General features: G+C 48.2%; 1 protein-coding gene across 1 annotated transcript in view; it reads left to right on the top strand.

Moving 5' to 3' along the window:
* The first annotated feature begins 14,935 nt into the window (after nt 1-14,935).
* Nucleotides 14,936-27,001, top strand: part of LOC147725042 (TBC1 domain family member 20-like) — an 87,308-nt gene continuing 75,242 nt past the window's right edge. The window contains exon 1 of the mRNA XM_086966507.1: nt 14,936-15,051. Coding sequence (XP_086822633.1) covers nt 15,012-15,051 — 40 coding nt within the window. The 5' untranslated portion in view covers nt 14,936-15,011. The remainder of the gene's footprint in view (nt 15,052-27,001) is intronic.

Below are 27,001 nucleotides of genomic sequence, written 5' to 3'. Positions count from 1 at the left end.
TGGGATATGAGAGTATATCCTGGGTCAGATAAAAATAGTTCCTTCAACACTCCAGCGACTGAAGTTTGCATTGTGAACCTTCAGTGTTTTGAATCAGTTGTGGGACAGATCTGTTTGCTCCACGTCTGAGCATGCAACTCTGGATATTCTTTAGCTGGACACTGGACCCCTAGTGGTGAGTTTGGATGCATTTCTTCAGTCATGGATTGCGAATTTGCAATATGCCTTTCCCCGTACCCGGTGATTCAGAGGGTTCTCGTTCAGGTGAGATGTCAAACGGCAGAGCTTATTCCAGTGAGGGGCAGGCAGAAGCCAGATGAAAGCTTGGCTCGGAGAGTTTCTAGAAACGATGGCAAATGCCAGGCATTTCAGAACAGACTGCTTTCTGCCTCTCTCAATCTGCCCCCACAAACACCACACATAAGAGATATGCTGCAGCATGGCGACAATAGGTTAATTGGTGCAATGAGTGTGGATCCCATTGGGGCAGATGTGCAATTGAGTGTTCATTTCTTATCCCCGCTCGCTGCTCAGGGCAGGGCCTACAGAACGGTCAGCAACTTCCGTGAAGCCATCTAGCGGCTGGTCACCCTCACTTAGGTAGGAAACAGGTAGGGAAACACCTGTTATGCTGCATACTCCCAAGCCTAGATATTCAATCCTGTGGGATGTTGATGTCTTGCTCCGTAGCCTGGGCTGCTTTAGCCCGGCTGTCCTGCTCTGTAGCCTGGGCTGCTTTAGCCCCGCTGTCTTGCTCTGTAGCCCGGGATGCTTTAGCCCCGCTGTTGTGCTCTGTAGCCCGGGCTGCTTTAGCCCCGCTGTCTTGCTCTGTAGCCCGGGCTGCTTTAGCCCCGCTGTCTTGCTCTGTAGCCCGGGCTGCTTTAGCCCGGCTGTCCTGCTCTGTAGCCTGGGCTGCTTTAGTCCCGCTGTCTTCCTCTGTAGCCCGGGCTGCTTCAGCCCCGCTGTCTTCCTCTGTAGCCCGGGCTGCTTTACCCCCGCTGTCTTCCTCTGTAGCCTGGGCTGCTTTAGCCCCGCTGTCATGCTCTGTAGCCCGGTCTGCTTTAGCCCCACTGTCGTGCTCTGTAGCCTGGGCTGCTTTATCCCCCCTGTCTTGCTCTGTAGCCCGGGTTGCTTTAGCCCACTGTCGTGCTCTGTAGCCTGGGCTGCTTTAGCCCCGCAGTCTTGCTCTGTAGCCCGGGCTGCTTTAGCCCGGCTGTCTTGCTCTGTAGCCTGGGCTGCTTTAGCCCCGCCGTCGTGCTCTGTAGCCGGGGCTGCTTTATCCCCCCTGTCTTGCTCTGTAGCCCGGGTTGCTTTAGCCCCGCTGTCATGCTCTGTAACCAGGGCTGCTTTAGCCCCGATGTCTTGCTCTGTAGCCCGGGCTACTTTAGCCCTGCTGTCTTGCTCCGTAGCCCGAGGTGCTTTAGACCCGCTGTCATGCTCTGTAGCCTGGGCTGCTTTAGCCCCGCTGTCGTGCTCTGTAGCCCGGGCTGCTTTAGCCCCCTGTTGTGCTCTGTAGCCCCGGCTGCTTTAGTCCCGCTGTCTTGCTCTGAAGCCCGGGCTGCTTTAGCCCCGTTGTCATGCTCTGTAGCCTGGGCTGCTTTAGCCCCGCTGTCTTGCTCTGTAGCCCAGGCTGCTTTAGCCCCGTTGTCGTGCTCTGTAGCCCGGGCTGCTTTAGCCCCGCAGTCTTGCTCTGTAGCCCGGGCTGCTTTAGCCCCGCTGTGGTGCTCTGTAGCCCAGGCTGCTTTAGCCCCGATGTCGTGCTCTGTAGCCCGGGCAGCTTTAGCCCCGCTGTCCTGCTCTGTAGCCTGGGCTGCTTTAGCCCCGCTGTCCTGCTCTGTAGCCTGGGCTGCTTTTGCCCCGCTGTCTTGCTCTGTAGCCCGGGCTGATTTAGCCCGGCTGTCCTGCTCTGTAGCCTGGGCTGCTTTTGCCCCGCTGTCTTGCTCTGTAGCCCGGGCTGCTTTAGACCCGCTGTCATGCTCTGTAGCCTGGGCTGCTTTAGCCCCGCTGTCTTGCTCTGTAGCCCGGGATGCTTTAGCCCCGCTGTTGTGCTCTGTAGCCCGGGCTGCTTTAGCCCCACTGTCGTGCTCTGTAGCCTGGGCTGCTTTAGCCCCGCTGTCTTGCTCTGTAGCCTGGGCTGCTTTTGCCCCGCTGTCTTGCTCTGTAGCCTGGGCTACTTTAGACCCGCTGTCATGCTCTGTAGCCTGGGCTGCTTTAGCCCCGCTGTCTTGCTCAGTAGCCCGGGCTCCTTTAGCCCTGCTGTCTTGCTCTGTAGCCCGGGCTCCTTTAGCCCCGCTGTTGTGCTCTGTAGCCCAGACTGCTTTAGCCCCACTGTCGTGCTCTGTAGCCTGGGCTGCTTTATCCCCCCTGTCTTGCTCTGTAGGACGGGTTGCTTTAGCCCCGCTGTCATGCTCTGTAACCAGGGCTGCTTTAGCCCCGCAGTCTTGCTCTGTAGCCCGGGCTGCTTTAGCCCGGCTGTCCTGCTCTGTAGCCTGGGCTACTTTAGCCCCGCTGTCTTGCTCTGTAGCCCGGGCTGCTTTAGACCCGCTGTCATGCTCTGTAGCCTGGGCTGCTTTTGCCCCGCTGTCTTGCTCTGTAGCCCAGGCTGCTTTAGCCCCGATGTCGTGCTCTGTAGCCCGGGCTGCTTTAGCCCCGCTGTCCTGCTCTGTAGCCTGGGCTGCTTTTGCCCCGCTGTCTTGCTCTGTAGCCCGGGCTGCTTTAGCGCCGCTGTCTTGCTCTGTAGCCCGGGCTGCTTTAGACCCGCTGTCATGCTCTGTAGCCTGGGCTGCTTTAGCGCCGCTGTCTTGCTCTGTAGCCCGGGTTGCTTTAGCCCCGCTGTCATGCTCTGTAGCCTGGGCTGCTTTAGCCCCGCTGTCTTCCTCTGTAGCCCGGGCTGCTTTAGCCCCGATGTCGTGCTCTGTAGCCCGGGCTGCTTTAGCCCTGCTAAATTGCTCTGTAGCGCAGGCTGCTTTAGCCCCGATGTCGTGCTCTGTAGCCCGGGCTGCTTTAGCCCCGCTGTCCTGCTCTGTAGCCTGGACTGCTTTAGCCCCGCTGTCTTCCTCTGTAGCCCGGGCTGCTTTAGCCCCGATGTCGTGCTCTGTAGCCCAGACTGCTTTAGCCCCGATGTCGTGCTCTGTAGCCTGGGCTGCTTTAGCCCCGATGTCGTGCTCTGTAGCCCGGGCTGCTTCAGCACCGCTGTCCTGCTCTGTAGCCTGGGCTGCTTTAGCCCCGCTGTCTTCCTCTGTAGCCCGGGCTGCTTTAGCCCCGATGTCGTGCTCTGTAGCCCGGGCTGCTTTAGCCCGGCTATCCTGCTCTGTAGCCTGGGCTGCCGCAGCCTCCAGGACACACCAGACTCTTTCAGCAGACATGTACGCTGTTCTATTGTACTCGTAGGCTATTCAAACACCTTTGAAAAGTGGAGGAGGCTTTGTTTTTTTTAAATTTCTTCCTGTGCTCCCTGTGGCTGCCTCACTTCGCCCATTTGCAAGTCGTCCAAGACTTGGTGAGGACAGATGAAAGGCCCTGTTAGCATATTTCTCCCCTTTCTGCATTAACAAATACCTGCAGTGGTACCTTGTCATAGCTTAACTTCTCAGAAGGGGAAATAACATACATACCTTTGCTTTCAAATGCAATTGAGCAAGAAGGTCATATTGTGTTATATTGTCATTTCTATCACGCTTTCCCAATGCTTGTGAGACCCAAGGAGCTATTTCATCAAAGACAATTGACGGGGGATTTTACATTCGGTGAAGGGGATTCGGTGGGGGGGGTTCGGTGGGGGATTTTACATTCGGTGAAGTAGTGTGGCTCACTGGTTAGAGGCGGCAGACCCGAGAGCAGAGGACGGCCCGGGACCAGGGTTCGATTCCTGGCGCGGAAGGTTTCTGGACCAGGGTCAGCGGAATCGATAATTCTCTCGCCTCGGTGCCCACTCTGATCAGCGATCACACTCGGCAACTCTGGGCATTAGCTTGCCTCATCTTCACTAACGGCCCCACCAGACCGCCGGGGATGCCTGGTCTCACCCTGGAGATACCCATTAAGGGACCATCTCTCAGGGAAGCCAGGAAGGGTTTCGCAGCGGTCGAAGCGCCTTGGGACCCTACGGGTAAGTAGTGCGCTATATAAATGCCTATACATTTACATTTACATTCAAATTAAAAGTAAAATATGTATGACATTAGAATATAAATGTCAAAAATGTTTTTTCTTAGTGCCTTGAAACCATTTCTAACATAAGAAACTATTTAAACAGAATCTTACATCAATCAATCAATCAATCAGGGGTTTATAAAGCGCGCAACTCACCCGTGAGGGTCTCAAGGCATGAAGATATTGCATTTTGTCATGAGGTGCTATCAATGATTTTAATTGATGGTCCAGCCGCCACGTTTATCAGCTCTGCGCCTTCCAGGTAATTGTTGCTTTTAACACAGTTCGTTGTGGGCGCAGTAGGTTTGGTTGTACAGCGAAGTGCTCCTGGCGTTTTCCTTCCACAGAGCCTGATTTGGAGGTAATTGGGTAAACCCTGGTGCCCTTTAACAGCTTGAGTCACTGCCTTTGCACTTTTGGAGAACAGAACTCTTCATCTTATACCAAAACATTCCGAACAGAGGCTACAATGCAATCACACACTTCTATCCACCCACACAGAAGAATCGGTCTCAATCCTTTTGACTTCAAATTCATGTATAACAGCAGCGACAACTGAAGTGGGCCAGCCACTGAAAGCTCGAGCCAGGATCGAGTCTGAAGCCTGTCTCTGGCTCAGCTCGAAGTCCTGTTGGAAGCTCGAGCCCATGATGACCCGAGCTTTCATGTGGCTTCTGACGGATGTATGTTGTTACTAGGCATGCTTTTACAACGCATGCCTTTACCACGCAGGTTTTACAGCGCAAGTCGTTACAACGACTTGCGTTGGGGGCGCTGGATAGTGAATAGTTTAATTTACTATTCCAACTCCAGTCCCCGTGGATAGTAGGGAAGGTTTTGGATAGTAAATTAAACTATTCCCTATCCTACAGCGCCCCCCAGCGCAAGTCGTTGTAACGACTTGCGTTGTAAAAGTTGCGTGGTAAAGGTACTGCGTGGTAAAAGTTGTGTTGTAAACGCTGTTCCCCCTTCTGACTGCCTCTCTGCCCTCCTCACAATCCCCCTGCTAGCCAGGATGTGCTGTTACGGCTAATACAGCTGATTTTGGAACTGGGAAACTAGGTTTGAGTTTTGGCGTTAGCTCAAAATCCTGTGATTCTGGGAAAATCACGTATTCTCGTATGCCTATAAGCAATGAATGTGATCTTGTGGGGAAACATCACTTACAACGCAACTTTTACAACGACATACCATTACAACAGAACTTTTACAACGCAAAAACTTTTACCACGCAAAAACTTTTACAACGCATGTATTTACAACGCATGTTTTTACAACGCAGGTACCTTTACAACGCATACCATTACAACGTAAGTATTGGTAAGTATATAATTATATTTTAAATGTTATATGTTTGGGGTAAAGGGGTATTTTTAGGGTTCAGGGTCAGTTTTGGGTTTTTGGGTAAGGGGGTATTTTTGGGGTTCAGGGTCAGTTTTTAGTTTTTGGTAAAGGGGTATTTTTGGGGTTCAGGGTCAGTTTTTAGTTTTTGGGTAAAGGGGTATTTTTGGGGTTCAGGGTCAGTTTTTAGTTTTTGTGTAAAGGGGTATTTTTGGGGTTCAGGGTCAGTTTTTAGTTTTTGGGTAAAGGGGTATTTTTGGGGTTCATGGTCAGTTTTTAGTTTTTGGGTAAAGGGGTATTTTTGGAGTTCAGGGACAGTTTTTAGTTTTTGGGTAAAGGGGTATTTTTGGGGTTCAGGGTCAGTTTTTAGTTTTTGGGTAAAGGGGTATTTTTAGGGTTCAGGGTCAGTTTTTAGTTTTTGGGTAAAGGGGTATTTTTGGGGTTCAGGGTCAGTTTTTAGTTTTTGGGTAAAGGGGTATTTTTAGGGTTCAGGGTCAGTTTTTAGTTTTTGGGTAAAGGGGTATTTTTGGGGTTGAGGGTCAGTTTTGGGTTTTTGGGTAAAGGGGTATTTTTGGGGTTCAGGGTCAGTTTTTAGTTTTTGGGTAAAGGGTATTTTTGGGGTTCAGGGTCAGTTTTGGGTTTTTGGGTAAAGGGGTATTTTTGGGGTTGAGGGTCAGTTTTGGGTTTTTGGGGTACAGGGGTACAGGGTAAAAATAAATTAAAATTAAATGTAAATTAAATTAATTAAATTAAATTAAATTAAATTAAATTACATTAAATTATATTTTTAACAATTAATTTACGATTATAAAATTAATATATACTTACCAATACTTACGTTGTAATGGTATGCGTTGTAAAGGTACCTGCGTTGTAAAAACATGCGTTGTAAATACATGCGTTGTAAAAGTTTTTGCGTTGTAAAAAATGCGATGTAAAAGCATGCGTTGTAAAAACATGCGTTGTATCAACATAGATCCGATCTTGTGTAATGTAACCTGTGGTCATCTAAAGCGCTCCAATTTGGTTTTTGGGTGGAGGTCACGAAGAGGTAAAAACAAAGCCTTAACAAAAGGAAAGACAATGAAGATACCTATTTCCTGGCTGATTTATACAGTGTAAAACTAGAAAACTGGGATAAATCACTGTTTCACTGGTTAAATTGTGTGATCTTAAGCAAATAATTTATTTAATCAAAACTCTTTTTTCATATCTTATAATCAATACTTTTCAGTGCAGTCCTATAATGTGACATATTAATGTCAAAGCTGCATGTGTTAAAGAAAAAACTTTTTGAACAACTATCATATTTAAGGTGATATTTGTGATTTGCATAGCAAACATTTTCAGGGCTTGGCTCGTGCACGGGCTTTAAGATTCAAGCCAGGCTCTTGGCTCAGCTCAGCTCTCTAAAATTATTGGCCAACTTTAGTGAGAACACATTGCAAGTGCACATCTCTGGACATCATGAACAAAATGTACAAAACCTTTACAGATTGCATGACAAACGGGAAACAACACTTACAACGCAACTTTTACAACGCGCTACCGTTACAACAAAAGTTTTACAACGCAACATCCATTACAACGCATGCCATTACAACGCAACCATTATAATGAATGTCACTACAACGCATACCACTACAACGCATGTCATTACAACGCAGTCATTACAACACATACCATTACAATGCATACCTACACTATCCAACACTTACCCTACTGTTGCACCCCCTGGAGTTAGAATAGTAATTTTTACCCCTACACTATCCAATACGTACCCTACTGTTGCACCCCCTGGAGTTAGAATAGTAATTTTTACCCCTACACTATCCAACACTAACCCTACTGTTGCACCCCCTGGAGTTAGAATAGTAATTTTTACCCCTACTCTATCCAACACTTACCCTACTGTTGCACCCCCTGGAGTTAGAATAGTAATTTTTACCCCTACTCTATCCAATACTTACCATACATGCAATGTAATGGTATGCGTTGAAAATGTAATATGCGTTGTAGTGGAATGCGTTGTAAAGGTAGTTTCAAAGAATTCGTTGTAATGGTATGCGTTGTAATGGAATGCGTTGTAATGGATGTTGCGCTGTAAAAAATGTGTTGTAAAGGTATGCGTTGTAAAAGTATGCATTGTAACGACATACATCCATGACAAACATACTCCACCCATAGCACTCTCACAGAGCAGCGAGCTTTAGTGTCTCGTAAGGAGTATTAAGACTTATAGAAATACAACTAAAATGCAGTACAATTAACTTGAAGGACAAATGCCAGCTAGTAAAATAGGGAGCTGGGAATATTAATAATAATAATTGAAGGAGGGGAACAAAGAAGAGAAAAGAAAAGAAAGAAACTCACTGGGAAATTCCAAAGGATTTTTAAGACTTCCCTCACCCACTATATAGACACATGCTTCATCATAGGGCCGCTAACGCACCCTGGTGCAGACCAACACTCAGAGTGGAGAGCTTATTTTTCATAGAAAAGAAAAAAAACATCTCAATTCTCTGGTAACATTGCCTATCCCTACCTTATATAACTTTACAGACTTTACTCAGGCCCTGATAGAAAGCTGTATTTTTAATTTCCATTAGAGTGCAACTAGATGTTTGTGCACCAATCGGATTCTGAATTGTGTATCTATAACTATACCACACAATTTTCAGTTGACAGATTTTGCTGTAAAAACCTGGTGACATGTATCAGGGAAAAAATGCTCATAAATAAATGCTAAACATTTAGTACTCGGTGCAGTAAATGTGGATTCCACATGTTAATACTCATTCTGAAGTGGGAAACTCAGAAAAGAAGGTAATAACATCACCCAGTAAATAAGCTACACCAGGGTAGCAGTGATTACCGGATGCTGTAATTGTCGCCAGAATAATTCTCAACAGAGTTTAAATCTCCCACTCTTTTTTTAGGTTTGTTTCATGGTGATATATTTAAAGTACATAAAACAACAGTTATATAGCGAGAGAAAGATTGAGATAGATTTAAACTCATTAAAACTGAAACCCTCTGAATGTCATAAGTTTTGGTTAGAACCAGTGACGGCTGGCAGGGAACAGGGGTGGTGCGGAGAGGGGTTAGGGGGGCTGAAAAAACAAACTATAAAAAAAAACACTTACCTCTTGGGCCAGCCGCGTCTCTCCTTTCTGACGAGTCCTGGAACAGAAGCCGCTGGCACACAGGCTCCCCATAGCCAATGCAGAGTTGTGATTGGTCTGACACCGTGGTTCGGCGATTCAACAGGGACTATGAGCCTGTGCATGTTCCAAACCAGGCTGTGCATTGCAGCCTGGTGGGGAGCAAGCAAAGTCCGCATAAAGGGCCGGCTCAAGACGGTCGGCTACATCGTCATGTGCACTTAGAGTGTGCCCACCACTCCTCCCCCTGTGACCCCCATCCCCGCCCCCCCTAACTTAGCCCCATAACTAAGAAAAACAAAATGATAATAATGCTGCTATTATCATTTTACTTTTAGGTCAAGCATTCAAGACCTCTTGTATATACTTTAGTTTATATTTATATGTGTATGTACATTGAGGGCTCTGGACATCAGCCATAGCACTTGTCTGCTTTCGCTTAGAGACTTTTTAGGTTTAGACTAGAGTATAGCTTTAGCAATGCTTGTTTGTCGAGATTTATAGTAATGCTTTCAAAAGTCTACCCAAAACTGCGGATCGGGTACAGTTCATGTGAGCCAGGCGCGTGCACATCACATCACATAGCCTCGGCATCAGACATCAAAGGAATCCGCTCCCCCGCCCCCCCCCCCATCAGACTTCAAAGGAATCCGCTCATCATTTTTATCCATGTTCTGTTTCCTTCTCTTTTTCTTTAACAATTCCTAATCTTTCATGCCTTCCCTCTCTCACTAACTCCTCTGGTCCTAGGATTTTCCTCTCCCATCCCTAACGCCCCATTAGTGCACCCCCTGCAGTCATTTCCACAATCGTTATTCACGCCCGTACCTCCCAATCTGTCTTCATGTATCTTTTCTCTCTACCTCACCAATCACAACATTCATGCTCATCTCTTTACCTCGCTTCTCTGTTTCCCTTTCTCTCTATCTCTGTCTCACCTCTCTACTACATCCTGCCTGTCTCTCTCGGTCTCACTCACATATCTTTCTATCCCATCTCTCCTTATTTCATCTCATCTCTTCTACCTCACTCCTTTTTACCTCTCGTTTACCCTCTTTCTACATCTCTATGCACCTCAACTACAAAACCAGCCCTACTTTCACTCACCTCTGTCTACCTCATCACTCATAATACACTGATCAGTGCCACTTCTGTCTACTTGCCTTTTGAATCTTTATCAGTCTTCCACCTGTCTCTTTACCACTTTCTAGGCTTCTCTCTACCCCTGTAACAGTTCTCTTTAATTCAACATCTGCAGTTTCCATTACAGCTCGCCGTATCTCGCCCCATCTGCCTCACCTCACTCTCAAACGCATCTCTCTTTAGCCCACCTCTCTGTTTGTATCTCTTTCCACTTCACTTCACTTCACTCTGCCTCTGTCTCAACCTTATCTTTTCAGCCACACGTTGTTTAGAGATTGTGCACTTTTTGGATACTGGAGCCTGGTGGTGTGGTGTTGTTCGTTCTTTTTTTATTTATTAAACTCTTCTCTTTTTATTAAAGTTTTTTAGATTTTGCACAACCTATTAGAAAGACAGTGTCGTTCGAGTGACAACTATTACGATATGGCACACAATAACAATCTGTAGGTTCCAGCCCACTGTAGCGTGTGTTGGTAGTAGAGCGCTTTGGTAGAACAGCATTGAGGTATACTCTCGCCAGGATCAGAGGTGGGTCTGGTGATCATGCGGCGAACGCCTGGAAAAGCCCCTTTACAATATAGGACTTTGTGCGAGATACCAGTAGCAGCTGCTGCCAAACGTCAGTGTCCGTGATCGTGTGTAAACTTCCTGCATGTAGCTGGAAACCGATCTCTGTAAAACACTCTATACCTGCAGATTTCAAAGTGCTACATAAAAGTGCAAAACAATAAATAAAGCCCTACATAAAACAGCAAAGCAATAAATAAAATAGATGTTTGTTAACAGCAGGAATTGGTTGGCCGATCCATTCCCACGTTACAAGTGTAAACAATAGTTAAGAAGCGCTAGCGTGCTTTGTGCACCAAAGGCATTTTTAAAGTTGCTGTGGCAGGCTGAAGCCCAACAGTTTTGATGTGGAATACATAAACAGTTCACCTTGGCATGCAAGTCATAGTATTCTTGAACATACAAAAACCCATAGCTATGAACTACAAGGCTTTCGATTTTACATTCCAATTCATCAGAGGTGGCCACTTGTATGTTGTATTTGTGGATTTAAAAACTGCCTTTGACTCGATAGATCACAACCAACTCTGGCTTGCTCTGAGCGAACGGTGTCTCCCAGCTTATATACTTAATATCCTGATCCGCTTAGACCACGACACATATGCAAAGGTCAGGTGTAGTATTGAAGGTAGTCTGACAAAAGACGTATTAGTACAGAAAGGTGTACGCCAAGGATGTGTCCTCGCCCCAACTCCATTCACCCTCTACTTTAATGGACTAATAGATGAACAGTACAATTGGGGTAGTGATCCCCCTAGACTAGCAGGCAGTTCAGTGCCTAGTTTGCTCTTCGCTGATGACACCTTGCTAATCTCTAGAACACCCAAAGGGATCCAGAATCTTTAAAATAAATTTGATAAAGTGTGCAGGAAGAAGGGGTTAGAAATAAACTACTCCAAAACAAAATATATGACCTTCAATCCCTACAAATCAAATAAGGGCAAACTCATGCTTGGCGCGCACGCACTGGAGCAGGTCAAGTATTTCGACTATCTGTGTGTACGTATTTGTGACAGGTTGGCTTGGACACCCCAAATTGAGAAGAGCACTCTGACCCTTCAACATGCTGATTGTGCTATAGTCCGGAGGTCCAGGGCGTCGCCCAACTTGAAACTTCACAGGGCTAAAGGCCTAGGAGAAGCCCTCTATGGTGCTGAGCTATGGGGGTTGGAAAATCTAAAAGAATTAACCCTAGCTGAAAACAAATTCATCAGGGCAATCCTGAACCTACCTGCGAGCACACCCCTATTGCCACTAAGACTTGATCTTGGCCTAAAACCCATAGACCATTTTGCTATCCTCAGGGCACCTCTGTTTTGGATTAAAATCTGTGCCAGTAACACACAGGTCCCGCTGAAGGAGGCCCTGAAAGAACTGATTGCTTTGCACAAACAATCAGGCCGCATTAAATGGTTCAATAAAATCAAGAACTGGCCCTTGGAACTAGGGTTGGAGTGTGTTTGGGAGGACCCGGGGTTCATATCAAAATCAATCAATCAATCAATCAATCATCGCATTTATACCCGGAGGGTCTCAAGGCGCTTTGGGAGAGGGGGTCCGGTACTGCTCGAATAGCCAGGTCTTGAGCTGCTTCCTGAAGGCGAAGTGGTCCTGGGTCAGGCGGAGGCGGGTCGGGAGGGAGTTCCAGGTCTTGGCGGCCAGGTAGGAGAAGGACCTTCCTCCTGTTGTGGCTCTTCGGATGCGGGGGACGGCGGCGAGGGTGTGGCTGGTCGAACGGAGCTGGCGTGTGGGAGCGTGGAAGTTGAGGCGGCTCTTGAGGTAGCTCGGGCCTTGGTTGTGTAGGGCTTTGTGTGCGTGGGTGAGGAGCCGGAAGGTGATTCTCTTGTTGACCGGGAGCCAGTACAGGTCTCTCAGGTGTCCGGAGATGTGGCTGTGTCGGGGGATGTCGAGGGTGAGTCTCGCTGAGGCGTTCTGGATTCGCTGGAGTCTCTTCTGGAGCTTGGCGGTTGTTCCGGCATAGAGGGCGTTGCCGTAGTCCAGACGGCTGTTGACAAGGGCCTGGGTGACCGTCTTCCTGGTCTCGGTGGGGATCCACCGGAAAATCTTACATAGCATGCGCAGGATGTTGAAACAAGACGAGGAGACGGCGTTGACTTGTCTGGTCATGCAGAGGGAGGAGTCCAGGATGAAGCCCAGGTTGCGTGCGTGGTCTGTTGGTTTGGGTGCGGTGCCCAGGGCGGCGGGCCACCAGGAGTCATCCCAGGCGGAGGGCGAGGAGCCCAGGATGAGGACCTCCGTCTTGTCTGAGTTCAGTTTCAGGCACCAGGTCATCATCCACTCGGCTACGTCTTTCATCCCTTCGTGTAGGTTGGCTCTGGCGGTGGTGGGGTCGTTGGTAAGGGAGAGGATCAGCTGGGTGTCGTCGGCGTAGGAGATGATGTTGAGGTTGTGTTGGCGTGCGATGGTTGCGAGAGGGCTCATGTAGACATTGAAGAGGGTGGGACTGAGCGAGGAGCCTTGAGGAACGCCGCAGATGACTTCGGTGGCTTCTGATCTGAACGGCGGTAGGCGGACTCTCTGTGTCCTTCCAGCGAGGAAGGAGATGATCCACTCCAGTGCCTTCTCCTGGATTCCGACGTTGCTGAGGCGCTGTACTAGGGTGCGGTGGCAGACAGTGTCGAATGCCGCGGAGAGGTCCAGGAGGATGAGGGCCGCTGTTTCTCAGTTGTCAAGCAGGGCTCGGATGTCATCGGTGGCTGCGATGAGGGCGGTCTCTGTGCTGTGGTTGGCCCGGAAGCCCGACTGTGAGGGGTCGAGGGATCCATTCGTCTCGAGGAAGGTGGCCAGTTGCTTGCTGACGGTCTTCTCAATGACTTTGGCTGGAAACGGGAGGAGCGAGATTGGGCGGTAGTTTTTGAGTTCGGTGGGGTCTGCTGTTGGTTTCTTCAATAGAGCGCTGAGTTCGGCGTGCTTCCAGCTCTCCGGGAGGGTGGCGGTGTCGAAGGAGGTGTTGATGATGTCCCGCAAGTGGGGTGCGATGACAGCGTCGGCCTTGTTGAAGACGTGGTGAGGGCAGGGGTCGGTGGGAGATCCGGAGTGGATGGAGTTCATCGTGCGGATGGTGTCTTCGGTGCTGATCGGGGTCCAGGCGCTGAGGGTGGTGGTGGGGGGCGTTGGTGCGGGCATGGGGAGCGTTGGTTGTGTGCTGAAGCTGTTGTGTATGTCAGCGATCTTGTTGTGGAAGTAGGAGGTGAGGGAGTTGCAGAGGTCTTGCGATGGGGTGATGTCGTTGTTTCCGGCGTTGGGGTTGGAGAGCTCTTTCACGATGTTGAAGAGTTCCTTGCTGTTGTGTGCGTTGTTGTCCAGCCGTTCCTTGAATGCTGTTTTCTTGGTGGCGTGGTTCAGTTGATGTTGCTTTCGGGTGGCGAGCTTGAGGGTGGTCATGTTGTCTGGTGTTGGGTCTCTTCGCCAGGCTCTCTCGAGGGCTCGGCAGTTCTTCTTGGAGCTCTTGAGTTCGTCGGTGAACCATGGGGCCTTCTTGCTGCCGGGTCTGCTGGGCGGGGTCCTCAGTGGGGCGAGGTCGTCTGCGCAGTTGCTGATCCACTTCGTGAGGTTGTCGGCGGCCTGGCTGGGGTTCGCTGAGCTGGCGGGAGGGTGCTGGCTCAGGGATGCGGCGAGCTGTTCGGCTGTGATCTTGTTCCAGCTTCTTTGTGCAACCTGTTGCTGGTGGTGGTGGATCGTGGTTCTTCTGAAGCTGAAGTGGACGCAGCTGTGGTCCGTCCAGTGGAGTCCGGTGGCGTGGCTGAAGACGATGTCCTTGCTGGATGAGAAGACGGGGTTGAGTGTGTGTCCGGCGTAGTGGTGGTCACCAGCTGCTTGAGACTGAGGTTGGCGAGGTTGTCCAGTAGGGTGGTGGTGTTGCGGTCGTTGTTGTTCTCCAGGTGGAAGTTGAGAATCGATGGCTCCTCTCCTTAAAAAAGGTTCTGGGACTATATGGATCAACAAAATGTAGAAGGTATTGCACTTGGCACTTTAACTAATAGTTTTTTACATTTTAAATGAGTGTTAGGTTTTGAAAAATTTATGGACAACATCGAACCCCCACAGGCAAAAGCTTTGTATATTCAATTTAGACTTATTTTATTTATTTATTTTATTTAATGCGATTTTATATAGCGCGAACTTTACCTGAAGGTGTCAGAACGCTTTACATAAGAACCAGTTGCAAAACATAAGGACTAAGGATTACATGTGTTACATGGGACCATACCTTTAAATTCTAGAAGAAGCGCGTGGGGGGATTGCAACTGTAACACCTTTGTGCCCCATGTTTCACACCCAATCAGAAACCATCGATAATTACAGTGAAATTATGAAAATGACACACATAGCAATCTGAAACCTTGGCAACTATGTAGTTACTGTTCCTGTATAACTACATTTCCCAGCTGCCCCTTCTGAAAGCGTGCATAGTGGGCTGGGTGATTAGCCGAGTGACAGCACTGTCCCACAATCAAGAGCCGCCTCTGTAGGGAATAGGCCAATTATTGTGGAGTAGGGTGGAACTTCCGTCGAGAAGCTGTGCAGCAATTGGGTAACTGCTTCCATAGATGGGGCTCCTGTGTTTGTACAGGTGTTGTTGGTAAGAAAGAAGGTGGCAGTGGAGGCCGGCGGGCTAGCAACATGACTGGTCCCTCAGGGAGACATGGGGTGCGGCAGGCAGGTAGGTGGACAAGAACACTGTAATATTTAAAAAAACTCCGAGGTGTGGTGGATATAAATACACATGCGCAGCTGCACCACATCCTCTCAGATCGTGCTGGCACTAGCTGCGAGTCTGCGCATGCGTCGACAGAACACCGGCAGAGAGAAGTCCACTAAAGGGCTCTGCGCATGCGCGTCACTTACCTGAGTTTGACCCGGACATCGTCACGTGACTGGCTTCCTCAGAGTTGCCTTAGAGGGCTGGGTGTCAGCATCATCTGTACCCCCTGTGCACTGTGTGTGGGGTTACCAGCCCCCCTCATTCGCACTACAGGCGGCCGACCCCAGTCTGGCATCAGTATGTGTCCACCAAGATGTAGGAGTATTCTCTACTACCCAATTTTGAGGCTACTACGGAACCGGAAATGGCATCTCAGGCCCAATGATGACTGCACATTAAAGGGCTGTCTGGCTTTTCAGCCAGAGGGAATCACAAGACGAGTGACATTTAAGTAAAGTGGCAGCCTTAACCCCACTATTTGGAGACGCCGGACAGTAAAGGATTTTTTATATTTTTACTGAGCAACATGATTATTCTAATATATGGTACATTGCAGCAACGTCGACACAGAAAAATGGGTGTGTGCTAACATGGTTCAGAGACGTGGCAGATAAGAGATGGAATTCTTGCATCAGTTTTTAACCATATGTGAGGTAATGCATGTCTGGCTTGAATACGTTCTTCTTGCAGCAGACTGGAGCAGGAGGCACTCGCGTCTTTAGGGTGCAACAGATGTGCTTTCGATAGCTGCATCTAGCACAGATCAAGACAGGGCGACACGAATTTGTGTACGTCGATTAGGTGGTTTTAAATCGCACTTCTTGCATTACACTCCACACACATACACACTTTCAATTTTAGGCTGGGGAGAGAGTATGTCATTTGCTCAGGCAGAACTTTGATCACATTCAACACTTTTAACCACTGCTCCACATTGCATAAGTTATTTTCAACTGTTGGTGAGTGTGCATGACAGTCTGAGAGAACACTGAGCTGCATTACTGAAGGTGATGTCTAGGAGCGGGTAAGGAATAAAATATGGCTGTATCGTCTGCACAAATGTGATATGAAAAAGCAAAGGAGCATGTAATATAACAAAGGGAGCCGGTATAGAGTGAGAAAGATGTGGGAAGTTTGGTTGCGTTTGCTAAGATGTCTTTAATTTCAAGGTGACTGAGAATGAGTGGCCGAGGAGGTGTAAAAAGGGTGACCAACTGGCATTGGTGCAAATGCAGGACGGTGAGTGTAAAAATTCAGGACAAAGGGTCAAAATTCACGACACAAATTCAGGACAGGAGGTCAAAATTCAGGACAAAACTTCAGGACAATAGATACGTTTTACAGACACATCAGAGGTCGCGCAATAGTATATAAGTAAGCCCAGCCATTTCCAAACATATTCAACCGTTTGCAAACCTATCCATCATGTATCCTTCCATCTATCATTTCACTCATCCATCCCTTCATCCATCCCCTCATCCATCCATCCATCCATCCACCATTTCACCCTATCCATCTGTACACTTATCCATCCACTCTTTATCCCATCCATCCATTCAGCCATTTACCCTTTCACCAATCCAGCCATCCTTTCACTTACTAATCCTTCCACCCATCCACTATTTTAGTCATCCATCCATCCTCCCTTTCTCTCTCCATCGACCCTTTCACTTAGCCATCCTTCCTTCATCCATCCACCCATCCACCCATCCATCCATCCATCCATCCATCTACTCATCCACTCATGAATCCATCCATTGATCCTATCACTCATCCATCTATCATTTCACTCATTCACACATCTATTCATCCTTTTGTCCATCTACCCTCCCTTTCACTCACTCATCCATCCTTACATCCACCCTTTCACTCATACGTCCATTCATTCACCCTTGCACTTATCAATCCATCCATCATTTCACTCATCCACCTACCCACCCATCATCCATCCACCCAACCATCCACCCACTCATCCATCCTTTCACCCACCCACCATCCAATCCACTGATTCATCCTTTCACCCACCCACTATCCATCCACCCACCCACTCATCCATCCATCCATCCTTTCACCCACCCACTCATCATCCATCCATCCTTTCACCCACTCAGTCATCATCCATCCATCCTTTCACCCACCGACTCTCCATCCATCCTTTCACCCACCTATCATCCATCCATCCATCCATCCGTCCTTCCCCTCATCATCCATCCTTCCCCTCATCATCCATCCTTCCCCTCATCATCCATCCTTTTCCCTCATCATCCATCCATCCTTCTCCCTCATCATCCATCCATTCATCCTTCTACCCACCCACTCATCCTCCATCCATCCTTCCCCTCATCATCCATCCATTCATCCTTCTACCCACCCACTCGTCCTCCATCCATCCTTCCCCTCATCATCCATCCATCCTTCCCCTCATCATCCATCCATCCTTTTACCCACCCCCTCATCATCCATCCATTCCCTAATCATCCATCCATCCATCCTTTCACGCACCCCCTCATCATCCATCCATCCACCCTTCCCCTCATCATCCATCCATCCACCCTTCCCCTCATCATCCATCCATCCACCCTTCCCCTCATACTTCCATCCTTTCACCCACCCCCTCATCATCCATCCATCCATCCCCTCATCATCCATCCTTCCCCTCATCATCCATCCTTCCCCTCATCATCCATCCATCCTTCCCCTCTATCCATCCCCTCATCCATCCATCCATCCATCCATCCCCTCATCCATCCCTTCATCCATCCCTTCATCCATCCCCTCACCCATCCATCCTTCCCCTCATCCATCCATCCCATCATCCATCCTTCCCCTCATCCACCCATCCTTCCCCTCATCCATCCTTCCTTTCATCCATCATCCATCCTTCCCCTCACCCATCCATCCATCCCATCCATTTATCCTTCCCCTCATCCATCCATCCATCTCCTGATCCATCCATCCTTCCCCTCCATCCACCCACTCCATCCATCCTTCCCCTCATTCATCCATCCTTCCCCTCCATCCATCCATCCTTCCCCTCCATCCATCCATCTCCTCATCCATCATCCTTCCCCTCATCCATCTTTCCCCTCATCCATCATTCAGCTAGCCTTCCACCCATACATCCAGCTATTTACATTTTCTCTCCATCCTTCCCCTCACTCATCAATCCATCCATCCTCTCTCATTAGCCATTTATTCAATCTTTCATTCATCCATTTACCCTTTCACTAATTCATCCAGCCATTCACCCATCCCTTCACTTACTTACTCGCCGACCTTTCCATATTAATTTTGAGCTGAGCCCTTTTGAGAAGAGGCCCATCAAGAACGTCACCCTCGCTGCAGGGGCCGTTCCAGGACTGGGACAGAAGCCACCCAGGGAGGAGACAGGATCCACCACAGGGGGGGGACAAGAGCCACCACAGGTGGGGGTGGACTGGAGCCACAACATGGAGGAACAGGAGCCATCCCAGGCGTGGGGTGGACCGGAGCCACCACATGGGGAGGGCAGGAGCCATCACAGGAGAGGGAACACAGGGGTGGGCATGCAGTATTCTAGTATCATCTTGGGCTCCTCTCCTGCACAAGACAACGAGAAGACAGGCTCTCTGTCCAAAATGCCATCCCCCACTGTGATGTACAGTACTTACAGGAGGTACTCTAAGAAAACTGATTGAACTGATTGTCCTCCATACTTTGTTAATCAGTGTGGGTGCGATTGTGCCATTTCTTTATTTTCTTACATTATAGATTCCATGTTTGAAGAACGGAGGTTTGCTTACAATTTAGTGACAGTAATTAAGCTCTGTGAAGAGAACCACGTGCTGCCTCGGTGTAATCAGGGGTGTAATCTGGCCGAGTCTCGGATGTTTGGGGCCCTGGGTAGAAATGGAATGTGTGAGCCCCCCTCTAAATAGCAGAGACATGACACATTCAGGGCTGTTTGCATGTGAATAGATGTCGCTGCTCCTGAACCGGCAGCCCCTCCCTCTCAGTCACCTTCGAAGCACCTCTTAACAGGTCATCAAGGGCTGGAGGTGTGAGGGTAGCCATCCCGCTGTGCCTCTCCAATGCTGCGGGGCATCTGAGGAGCTTTGGTGCAGCATCGGACTGAAGAAAAGAGGTGGGTGCAAGCTGTGCCGGCTTTAGGGTGGTGCAACCGGTGTCCTGTTAAAATGACGGACAAATGGCGTTCGTTAAAGATTCCTTCACGGACAACGGACAGACGGCCGAAATTACGGACTGTCCGTGAAATTTACGGACGGTTGGTCACCCTAGGTGTAAAGTGTCAAATTTATTGTATTATAATTGCATTTACATAGCGCCACGACCTCTGATGAGGTGTCTAAGTGCTTTTTGGGCAAGTAGCATGCTACTCCGGAACCGATAAAGGATTAGTGGTGAATTAGTATAGTGAAATCTGAAATTGAGTTAAGCAGTGTAAGTCTGTTAATGGATTGAGAAGTATAGTGGAGGGATAGAAGAGGGTAAATAGTTTGCATTTATATAGGTTAACTGAGAACCACCTCCTGCTCAACACCTCCAAAGCAGAATTCCTTCTAATTTCTTCTCTGAATCACATCCCCAAGCTAGACTATTCTATTCTATTCTATCTATTAAAAATATTTATACAGCGCACTATCACCGTCGGTTTCTTGGCGCTCTTGATAAAGATAGCGGAGATCCAGGGGGGGGGATTAATCGTATGCAGCTTGAAAGAGCAGAGTTTTTAGAAGAGTACGGAAGCTATCGTACTTAGTACAAAGACGGAGAGTTAGGGGTAAGGCGTTCCAAGTAGAGGGAGCCAATACAGAGAAGCTCAGGCCTCCGTGCCTTTTTCTTTTAAATCTGGGGACCTCGAGGAGGTTCAGAGAAGCAGAGCGCAGAGCTCTGGCAGGAATATGACGGGACAGGGCAGATGAAATGAACTTAGGGGCTGCGTCATCTAGGGCCTTAAAGGTGGTGCATGCCAGTTTAAAAATACACCGTTTTGAGACAGGGAGCCAATGTAAACTGCGGAGTAGGGGGGTAACGTGTTGGTATCTGGGCTGGCAGAAGATCAAGCGGGCAGCTTGGTTCTGCACCAACTGAAGACGATGAAGGTGACATGCGGGAATTCCTGCGTACAAGATATTGGCGTAGTCGAGCCTGGAGGTGATGAGGGCAATGACTACTTGAGTTAGGGCTTCTTTGTTCAGGAACCTATTAATCTTGCGAATACGCCTGAGATGGAAGAAACAGGCAGAAGTTACCGCATTGATGTGGGGTCTCATAGAGAGATCTTGGGAGATGGTCACCCCCAGGCTTTTGACAGAGCTCACAGGAGTTGGTGCCGTCCCCAGAGATGTTGGCCAAAAGGAAGCGTTCCATGGATGATTGGGGCCACCCACCCAAGACGAGCTCATGTTTTGGTGGGGTTTAGTTTTAAGTGACTATGGTACATCCACTCAGCTATGGTTAGCATAGTGGACTGAAAGTTGGTGCAAGAGGAGGGGAGGGAGTCAACAGGGAAAATTAACTGCAGATCATCAGCATAATTGTAAATTGTGACCGGGAAATTGCGGAGAGTGACAAGCAGTGGTTGGAGATATAAATTAAAAAGAAGAGGGGATAGTGCCGAGCCTTGTGGGACACCACAGTGAAGGGGAGAATAGGACGCAGAGAAGGTGGAAAGGTGGACGGACTGTGAGCGCTGGTGTAAGAAGGATTTAAGCCAGTCAAGGGCCACTCCTTGGATACCGGCGTTTGCGACACGGTCGATCAAGATGGTGTGATCGACCGTGTCGAATGCCGCAGAGAGATCCAATAGGACAAGGGCTTGGGCGATGTTCTTGTCAGCACCTTTCCTGAGGGTGTCCATGACTGCCACTATGACCGCCTCGGTGGAATGGAGGGGTCTAAATCCAGCTTGTTGAGGGTCTAGAAACAGTGATTGTTCTATGAAGGAGCTCAAACAGCGGGTCACATAAGTTTCCAGAATCTTGCCTAGGTAGGGGAGGAGGGAAATGGGTCTATAATTGCTGAGTATGGTAGGGTCTGCATTAGGTTTCTTCAAAATAGGTAGAACGGCCGCTTGCTTGAAAGAAGATGGGACCACTCCGGTAGCAAGAGAGTTGTTAAGTAGTGCTAGCGGGGGACCTGGGCAAGCAAGAAAGGCTCCTTTGAGGACCTGCGGGGGGCAGCAGTCATTAGGGGATCCCGAACTTACTTTGTGAAGGAGTGATGAGAATTCTTGTAGAGAGATCGGTGGGAATGTAGTCAGTGTACTGGTGTTGGGGGGAGGCAGAGGGGGAGGCGTCGGAGATGCAGGGGTAGGGATGTTCTGTTTGATGGTAATTATTTTTTCTGTAAAATAGGAATTGAGTGAGTCGCATAATGCTTGTGATGGCAAAGGTTGGGGAGTGACTCGATCTGGGAGGGAGAGCTCGTTTACAATTGAGAAAATGTCTTTTGTTTTATTATTTGAGTTTAGAATTTTTTGTGAAAAGTAAGCTGTCTTGGCTTCCAAAATAGATTTTTTGTAAGTTTTTAAGGACTCAGTATATATGAGTTTGAGTTGAGGATCGTAGTGGCGACGCCAGCGGCGCTCAGTTTGCCGCAGGGCGAGTTTGTCTGCTTTAAGTTGGTCAGTATACCAGCGTTGAGCATCGTGGGGGCGCATTGTTTTGATTGTTTTCAGGGGGGCAGCTATATCGCTGGCCAGGCGCAGCCATTCATTAAGTTTCTCAGCCTGATTCTCTACTGAGGATAGCGGCAATGGTGCCGAGGATGCCAGTGAGGTGTGAAAGTCAAGAAGATTAGCCCTTTTCCAGTTGCGAGCCATCTTGTTCTTAGTGTGGGTGAGAGGACACGATGTATGGAGGTGAAGGTGAAAGGAGATGAAATGATGGTCTGACCAAGAGCATGGGAAAACTGAGGGGGGTGAGATGTCGAGATTGGATGTCCAGACTTGGTCTAGCGTGTGACCTTTCAGATGGGTGGGGGAGTGAATATGTTGTGAAAGGTTCAAGCTTTCAAGAAGTTCAGTGAATTCCACTGATAAGTGGCTTTCATGGACGTCCGCAGGCCAATAGTTGAAATCACCGATTACGATAATATTGGCATGGTTGATAGTCAGTTGAGCGATGGCGTCACTGAAAAGTTTGGGGAAAAGAGGCATCGGATCAGGGGGTCTATAGACAATGACACAAACAAAAGATGATTTAGGGGAGGTGAATTGTAGGGCCAGATGTTCTGTTTTAGGGATGGGAACCATCGTGATCTCCGAGAAGGTGTGGATAGAGCGAATGATAGCTGCCACTCCGCCACCGGTCTTTCCAGCAGGTCGATTGGCGTGCATGATATAATATCCCGTAGGGATAGCAGCTAGAATATCGGGGGCAGAATCTTCGGTGAGCCATGTCTCTGCTAAAAGGAGGATATCGATAGAACTTTGGTGCAGTAATTGAAATATTTCAAGCTGGTGTCGAATAAGGGAGCGGGTGTTGAGGTAAAAGATCGATAGAGAGGTGGTGGGCTGAGGGGCATGGGGGGTGGGGTTGTGCGAACCAACCGTTAGTGAGAGGTCGGTGGGAACGAGGATACCGCATGTCAGGGCCGCCTTGGCGGCTCGGGCGGGAATGGGGCCATCGTGATTGAAGCTCCTTAGGACAGCAGGGGTATAAGAAATAAACTCTGCATTACGACGGGGCCCTGGGCCTGGTCGGCCGCGGACGGGCGCAGACGGGCTTGACTTATGCGCGACTTCGGCGCGAAGTCGGCGCTCCCGCTGCGCTCGTCCGCTGCGCGTCCTCCATGCCGCCATAAATACTGAAGGGGAGGGAACACTGGACCGCTAACCTGCAAGGTTCAGTGCAGGGCGGAAGTGCTGACCCTGCCAGGAAGTGTGGTGCCTCGAACTGACCCTCCGCGCAAACGGCACAAGCCGGGGCAGAACGGGGCCACGAGGAGTAAACGGGCAGGTGAGAGTGCCCTTAAATTTCACAATAAACAAAGTGCAATGTGAGCGAAAACAATTGTAATTACCGTGCTATTAAAATCAGCATGGAGTAACAAGAAGAAATTCACAATTACGTTTTAAAAAGTAATAAGACCAGCGTGCTGGTCAATCAGCAGCGTTTTTAAAATAATGACGAAATTCAGCACAGGACACAGCAAAGCCTGCATGCGCAGCCTAGATCGCCGCGTTTTATCAACGAGGCGAAGCTGTAAAAGAGGTTTTTAAGTAGGCGGAAGGCTCGGCAGCACTGGACCGCTAACCTGCAAGGTTCAGTGCAGGGCGGAAGTGCTGACCCTGCCAGGAAGTGTGGTGCCTCGAACTGACCCTCCGCGCAAACGGCACAAGCCGGGGCGGAACGGGGCCACGAGGAGTAAACAGGCAGGTGAGAGTGCCCTTAAATTTCACAATAAACAAAGTGCAATGTGAGCGAAAACAATTGTAATTACCGTGCTATTAAAATCAGCATGGAGTAACAAGAAGAAATTCACAATTACGTTTTAAAAAGTAATAAGACCAGCGTGCTGGTCAATCAGCAGCGTTTTTAAAATAATGACGAAATTCAGCACAGGACACAGCAAAGCCTGCATGCGCAGCCTAGATCGCCGCGTTTTATCAATGAGGCGAAGCTGTAAAAGAGGTTTTTAAGTAGGCGGAAGGCTCGGCAGCACTGGACCGCTAACCTGCAAGGTTCAGTGCAGGGCGGAAGTGCTGACCCTGCCAGGAAGTGTGGTGCCTCGAACTGACCCTCCGCGCAAACGGCACAAGCCGGGGCGGAACGGGGCCACGAGGAGTAAACAGGCAGGTGAGAGTGCCCTTAAATTTCACAATAAACAAAGTGCAATGTGAGCGAAAACAATTGTAATTACCGTGCTATTAAAATCAGCATGGAGTAACAAGAAGAAATTCACAATTACGTTTTAAAAAGTAATAAGACCAGCGTGCTGGTCAATCAGCAGCGTTTTTAAAATAATGACGAAATTCAGCACAGGACACAGCAAAGCCTGCATGCGCAGCCTAGATCGCCGCGTTTTATCAATGGACCACCTCACTGGATGAACCACCTCACTGCCTTCCACTGCCCCCCTCGCCCCCATTATTGACTCAGCCAAATCTCTCAGAATCACCCTGGACAAGCATCTGAACATGAAGAATCAGATCAGCAATGTGTGCAAGGGGGGTTATCACCTGATGATGATACTCAGGAATATAAAACTATTCCTTCCTCAAGCTGATTTCAAGCAGGTAGTACAAGCGCTTGCTTTGCTGAGACTGGATTATGGCTGTGCTACACTTTGTGGCCTCCCCAAATATATCTTGGCCCCACTAAGGGCATCCTTGAACGCTACTGCTAGATTGGTTATGGTTGCAGGGACCAAAAGAAATGCGCACATATCCGCAGTCCTAAAATCCCTTAAGTGGTTGCCCTACGAAGCACGAATTCAGCTAAGATTGCCTGCCTGTCTCACAGAGCCCTCCATTTCAAAACCCCAAGTTATCTAGCGCAAAAGCTAGAACTATCAGGAGGTGGTAGACCCTCATAAAGTGCTAACTTGTTCCTCCTGAAACCACAGATCTTTCACAAAAAGCGAACGCGTTACCGTGCATTCTCTGGCTCTGCCCTGAAGATCTGGAACTCTCTTCCACCAGAAGTACACAGAATCTTAGTCACGGTTGCTTTCAAACTGGAAGCTAAAAGACTCCTTATGAACAAGTTCTTACCTTAAATGGCTTTGGATCATCTGCTCTAAGTCAGTGTACTTACAACCTTACGACCTGCACTGGGTGCTACTCTTCTTTAACCTATCATTTGTTCTCCTCTTGTTCGCTATGTACTAGTTATTGTATAACTTTCTATTGACCCCTTTTATTTTGTAACTGTTATGTTGGTTATTCTTATTGATGCGGTACTGTAAGTTATTACCTTCCTTCCCTCCTATTGTAAAGCGTTCTGATATCCTTCAGGATCATGTTCACGCAATATAAAACTTTATAAATAAATAAACAACAAACATAAACTGCAGCAATCAACCATTCTTCATCATCCTCTTCATATTGATGCACATCAGCATTTGTAGCCAAAAGGCGACCTCTACAAAAAATCGACTCGTACGTTCTTCCCTCCTGGAATACGACATATTTCAAATTTGTACTGCAGTGACTTTGAACTCAGTCTGGCAATTCTTGGAGTATAACCTTTAACAACCATTCCCCCAACTATGTTCAGCAATGGTTTATGATCAGTCATTATCATGAACTGCCTTCCCCACACAACAATTGAAAAGTTCAACCGTCCAACAACAAGCTAAAAGCTCTTTTTCTGAGACTGAAAACAAATTACATTTTTCACGCAAAGCTCATGACGCAAAACTGACTGTTCTTTCACTGTCCCCAGACATTTGAGCTAAAGTGGTACTAAGTCCACTGTTGCTGGCATCCACCGTAATCACACATTCGTTTCTAGGATCAAATGGTGATAAAAGCTTAGCAGATGCAATTTCTTCATTGAAAGGCACCAGTTCCTCCTGACATTTATCATTCCAATTGAACACCTTTTTAGGTCTCGCCTATTCTATCCCGCAGGGATAAATAGGCGAGATTATAGTAAGCTGTCCGAAAAGTCTACCTAGCTGCGGATCGCGTACAGTTCATGTGAGGCAGGCGTGTGCACATTGCACATCTCACATCGCACACCCACACTATTGCCAGCCACATCCCACACCATTTGTCTGAGCCTAGGCATCAGACTTCAAAGCAAGCCGCTCCCCGCCCCCCCATCAGACTTCAAAGGAAGCAGCTCCACTTCAAAGGAATGCGCTCCCCCGCCCCGCCACAGCAATGCCGAGAGCTTGTTTCTGTTCTCTTCTTTTAGCTTTTTTCGTTGCTCGCTATTTTTTGCCCCCTTTTGTTTCTTTCTGTTGTTTCCATTGCCCCATCTTCCTTTCATTTCCTATCCTTTCCTGGCTGCCCTCTTTCAGTTATGCTTCTTGCGAAAATACACAACATTTCGCTGCGTCCCTCGCTATATATAACCCTATATAGTAAAATGAAAGCACAACTCGTGGGCTCGAATGCCCCCCCAATTAGTTTCTAGTAACATTGGAGCATGTGTTTGTGTTCTAAAATGCCAGAATCTGGTGCCCGGCCCACTGCTTCACTGTGGCGTTTTATCGGCAATGTTTTATTATACACCAGCTGCCATTAACGTTTATCTTTACAAACGCCTGGAGTTTTTTTTTGTTTTACTGCTGTGTGGCTTTTGGGCAGTGTGTTTATTGGTATCCTGCGTTTGGCTCTCACTATGATCTACATTCATCTATATAGCTGCGCTTTGTTTATTTAAGCTATATTAGAGCTTGTTACTTTTTATTAAGCTTACAGTTTTAATAGCTATTGGTTGTTTGGAAACATTTTTTTTAAACCAATGCAGACTTTCAAAGGTCAGATCCGTTGATTTTGCCAATCCTTGTTTGAACAAGCATTTACAATGCAATGGTCTCGGCATTATGAAAGGTAGAGCTATTGGCATTGCTCATGACATTTTTTTTCATTTTTTTTTAAACATAAATAAATGGTATTGTCATTTACAATGGCAATAGGTGAGCATTAGAGAGTACTAGAGAGTATTCGCGGACACAGAGCCGCGCACACAGACAGCCACACACACACACACACACACACACACACACACAGCCACACACACACACACACACACACACAGCCACTCACACACACACACACACACACACAGAGCCACTCTCACACACACACACACACACACACACACACACACACACACACACACACACACACACACACACAGACACTCACACACACACACAGAGCCACACACACACACAGCCACACACACACAGAGCCACTCACACACACAGAGCCACTCACACACACACA

The sequence above is a fragment of the Lissotriton vulgaris genome, chromosome 4_1 (assembly GCF_964263255.1).
Source record: "Lissotriton vulgaris chromosome 4_1, aLisVul1.2, whole genome shotgun sequence".
Taxonomy (NCBI): domain Eukaryota; kingdom Metazoa; phylum Chordata; class Amphibia; order Caudata; family Salamandridae; genus Lissotriton; species Lissotriton vulgaris.
This window is presented reverse-complemented; position numbering and strand designations above follow the sequence as displayed.